This window comes from Sinocyclocheilus grahami, unplaced genomic scaffold (genome assembly GCF_001515645.1).
Source record: "Sinocyclocheilus grahami isolate Dianchi unplaced genomic scaffold, SAMN03320097.WGS_v1.1 scaffold236.1, whole genome shotgun sequence".
Taxonomy (NCBI): Eukaryota; Metazoa; Chordata; class Actinopteri; order Cypriniformes; family Cyprinidae; genus Sinocyclocheilus; species Sinocyclocheilus grahami.
In genome coordinates, this window is record NW_015505415.1 from 1,059,585 (window position 1) to 1,064,290 (window position 4,706).

The 4,706-nt window shown below is 37.2% G+C and overlaps 1 protein-coding gene across 1 annotated transcript in view; it reads right to left on the minus strand.

Annotated features, from left to right (window-relative positions):
- Positions 1–4,706, minus strand: part of LOC107597776 (protein transport protein Sec31A-like) — a 30,779-nt gene that overhangs the window by 13,441 nt on the left and 12,632 nt on the right. The window contains exons 7-10 of the mRNA XM_016288957.1: positions 4,035–4,177; positions 3,859–3,958; positions 2,277–2,438; positions 2,050–2,202 (exon numbers count right to left, since the gene is read on the minus strand). Of these exons, the coding sequence (XP_016144443.1) occupies positions 2,050–2,202; positions 2,277–2,438; positions 3,859–3,958; positions 4,035–4,177 (558 nt within the window). The remainder of the gene's footprint in view (positions 1–2,049; positions 2,203–2,276; positions 2,439–3,858; positions 3,959–4,034; positions 4,178–4,706) is intronic.

Here is a 4,706-nt window from a genome sequence, read left to right on the forward strand (position 1 = left end):
CCCTTTTTACAATATGTAATATAAGTCTCAGGTGTCCCCAGAATGTGTCTGTGCAGTTTCAGCTCAAAATACCCCACAGATCATTTATTATAGCATTCTGAAAATGTCTATTTTGAGTGGAAGCAGAAACACGCTGTTTTTCGTGCCTGTCTCTTTAAATGAGCTGCTGCTCCCCGCCCCCTTTTCCTGAATAGAGCTGCGCCATTACAGCTCGTACCTGCTAAACACATCTGTTTTTGTTCTGATTATCATGTTTATCGCACTGAAATCATGCGTTTTAAACCATATTAGTTTAAACTTCTGATATACAGTTTTCTGAGTGCACACGCACAGAAAGCGGCTGTCACAGCATGTGAGTACTAAACTAAGCTCTCATTCACACACAAGTTTACGTTACAAACACACACCAGTTATGTCTGTGAAGGTGTCTGTGAAGGTAAACAGCTGGGAAATAAATCACATGTGTATTTTAGATCTGTGTGGCAGCAGCAATATACAGTAAATAAATCAATAAATCACTGCTCTGTCGTCTCGTCTGAGGCTGGGAATCTAAACAGTGTTCAGTGCTCGTCTGTGCAGCCAAACACAAAACAGCTAGCATGCTTCGCTCAAACTTTCACCATGGCTTTAGGACTAGTACACCGTTGTCGCTTGTGAAAACACGATAACTGCGCCGTGGGTGTAAACTTACAGATTAAGGGGCGGTGATATTATAATGAGATCCCTTTGCCACGGCACCAAGCGAGCGAAATCAGACGCGCTCGTTTTCTCAGATGCTTGCAGAAAAAGACTTCCCAAAACAAAGTTACTGGGTTAATCTTTTTCACGTTTCCTTGGTTGGTAGATGCACCTGATTATAGCACTTACAACCTGGAAAAGTCAGATTTCATGATATGTCACCTTTAAAATAACAGACGTCTCGACATCCCTAAAATACTCACAGCGAAGGACGCGCCGACAGGCCTCCGTTCCCACTTGGGTGGCTTTTTTAGCGGAGGGATGATGGTGATTTCGACTGAGGGCTGAGGAGCCTGCAGAGGAGGAAGAGCTTGACCGCTTCCAAACGGGTCGCTGGTGTCAAACGAAGCCGAGATCTAAGAACAGAGAGAGAGATCATGTGATCATCATTCCTCAAAGAAAAGCAGGTTAAATGTTCCCATAATCTCACCTGGTCCACCGTGCTGTGCTGCTGCTGCTGAAGACGTCCTCCCATCACAGAGTACACACTGATCCGTCCGTCAAACGATGCGGCTGACAGGAGGGCGGGGTTACGAGGACACCACTGCACATCGAAACACCACTGATTGGCTGTCGGCAGCTCGTAAATCACCTGAAACACCAGAGACGAGGCATGATGCTCAGTGCATGTGCAATGCGATCCGAAGATCCCACACTGATGGATTTCTATGATTTCATTAATCCTGGTAAAAAGTTGTTTGAGAAAATTATTGCAATTATTAAAGTTAGTAAAAAAATTTTTTTTATTATTATTATTATTATAATATTTATTTATTATTATTTAGTTATTTATTCTATATTTTAATAATAATAATAATAATAATAAATGTTGATTTTATAATACAATTACTAAATGTATTATATATTACATATGATTTAGTTATTTATTCTATATTTTAATAAGTCTGAGGCTGGGAATCTAAACAGTGTTCAGTGCTCGTCTGTGCAGCCAAACACAAAACAGCTAGCATGCTTCGCTCAAACTTTCACCATGGCTTTAGGACTAGTACACCGTTGTCGCTTGTGAAAACAGGATAACTGTGCCGTGGGTGTAAACTTACAGATTAAGGGGCGGTAATATTATAATGAGATCCCTTTGCCACGTCACCAAGGGAGCGAAATCAGACGCGCTGGTTTTCTCAGACGCTTGCAGAAAAAGACTTCCCAAAACAAAGTTACTGGGTTAATCTTTTTCACGTTTCCTTGGTTGGTAGATGCACCTGATTATAGCACTTACAACCTGGAAAAGTCAGATTTCATGATATGTCACCTTTAAAATAACAGACGTCTCGACATCCCTAAAATACTCACAGCGAAGGACGCGCCGACAGGCCTCCGTTCCCACTTGGGTGGCTTTTTTAGCGGAGGGATGATGGTGATTTCGACTGAGGGCTGAGGAGCCTGCAGAGGAGGAAGAGCTTGACCGCTTCCAAACGGGTCGCTGGTGTCAAACGAAGCCGAGATCTAAGAACAGAGAGAGAGATCATGTGATCATCATTCCTCAAAGAAAAGCAGGTTAAATGTTCCCATAATCTCACCTGGTCCACCGTGCTGTGCTGCTGCTGCTGAAGACGTCCTCCCATCACAGAGTACACACTGATCCGTCCGTCAAACGATGCGGCTGACAGGAGGGCGGGGTTACGAGGACACCACTGCACATCGAAACACCACTGATTGGCTGTCGGCAGCTCGTAAATCACCTGAAACACCAGAGACGAGGCATGATGCTCAGTGCATGTGCAATGCGATCCGAAGATCCCACACTGATGGATTTCAACACCACTGATTGCCTGTCGGCAGCTCGTAAATCACCTGAAACACCAGAGACGAGGCATGATGCTCTACACACGTGCAATGCGATCCAAAGATCCCACACTAATGGATCTCTATGGGTTTATTCATTACTAAACTTGGCAATCAGCTGTTTGACAAACTACAGATTTATTATATATTTTTAGAATATTATTTTATAAGTTATTTGTTTAATTATATTTGATTGTATTATCATCATAAATAGGTCTGTTAAATTATACTATATTTTTAGAATATTATTTTATAATTTATATTATTTTTATTGTTAATATTTTATAGTGTTATCATCATAAATAGGTCTGTTAAAGTATACTAAAAATAATAAATTTAATACATTCTTATATTGTATAATATTATTATTTATTCTATAATTTAATAATAACAACAATGTATATTTTATTATAAATTATATAATATAGATCTATTAAATAAAAAAATAATACATTTTATTTATTATATTTTATTACTACAGTTTAATAATATACATATATTTTATTATACATTATATATACTAAAAATAATTATAAATTTTATTTGTATTCTATTTTTCTATTATTATTTATTCTATTTAATAATAATAATCATAGTCATCATCATGTATATTTTATTACACATTATATATATATAAAACAATAAAAATGTTATCTGTTCAATTATACTAAAATAATTAATGTTATTATTTATTATATAATTTTATAATACAACTATTCCTAATAATAACAACCACAACAATCATCATCATCATAATAAAAATAAAATAAAAAATTTATATTTCATTATATTGCAGTGCACGAACTGATCACATGTATACTTTAAATGCAGTTCAAAATAAATAGATCCGCTAACTTATACTAAAAATATTACATTTTATTATGCATTATATTATTATTTATTCTATAATTGAACAATAAAAAAAATTTATAATAATTTTTTGTAGAATTTAACAGGTCTAATTTTTTTAACAAATTAATGAATAAATAAGTAAATAAATAAATAATGTTTATTTTAGTACCGTTTTCATTTACATTTAGTCATTTAACAGACGCTGTTCATACCGTGTTTGAAAATTTTAATCTTTGAAAATAGATATATATATATTATACTGTATATTAATCTATATATACATTAATCATATAAAATGACACAGTAGAGACCCGTAACAGTACAGCACGATGCTAGCAATATCAAAGCCAGGGGCTTGATTCTTATGCAGTGCACGAACTGATCACATGTATACTTTAAATGCAGTTCAAGTCACTTAGGATAGAAGTATCTAATGTAGAAAAGCAGCAGGTGTGACTGACGCACCTCTCCGGTGTTTGGGTTCCAGCACAGGATCCGGTTGTCTTTGCCGCTGCTCAGCAGAAGCTCCGGATCGGCTTGACTCCACGAGATGGACAGAATTCCTCTGGAAGATTGAAAAGAGTGCGCTCGTGAACTGAACGGCATGAGCTGGACCACACAGTGTTCGTGTGAATCTCTACCTGGTGTGGCTCTCCAGGACTTTGAGCGGCGAGGTGGCAAACCGAAGGTCCCACATCTGCATGACCGGAAGTCTGTCGTCCTCTGATGCCAGAAGCAGCTGAGTGGCCACATCTGGATGCCACAACATCCCCGAGCAGTGCATCTGGTCACACAAGCTCGTTTTGGAGCTTAACTCTTTCCCCGCCATTAACGAGATATCTCGTCTTTTAGAAGAAAACGCTTCACTGTTATAGACTCGAGGGCGCTATTACACGTCTTCTGAACGAGTACAAAACCTCCCGAACAAAAACACACATGAACAGGATGGAGAAACTAGCGATCTCTTATGTAAACAGATGCATATGAAAAATAATGCGATCATCAGCAATAGACAGCATATAAATGAAAACTGCATAATGTTACGGAGTACAATGTTGATCCAGGAAGTGATGTCTGTGCTTTGCAGGTGTTGATGGAAGCGATTTACTGCATTTATGCTTTGATAATCATACTGAATATTATCCAGATGTAGTTTTTGATAAAAATTTGATTTTCTCGCCTTTTTGTTCAAAATTATGCATTTTTATGAAACCTACATACGTTCAAGTGTTGATAAAAAAAGAATGCTTTAAGCTAGAATAAAATGGAACAATTTTTGTTTAAAAGTAGAGGCTCTGATCTTTATTTTGGTG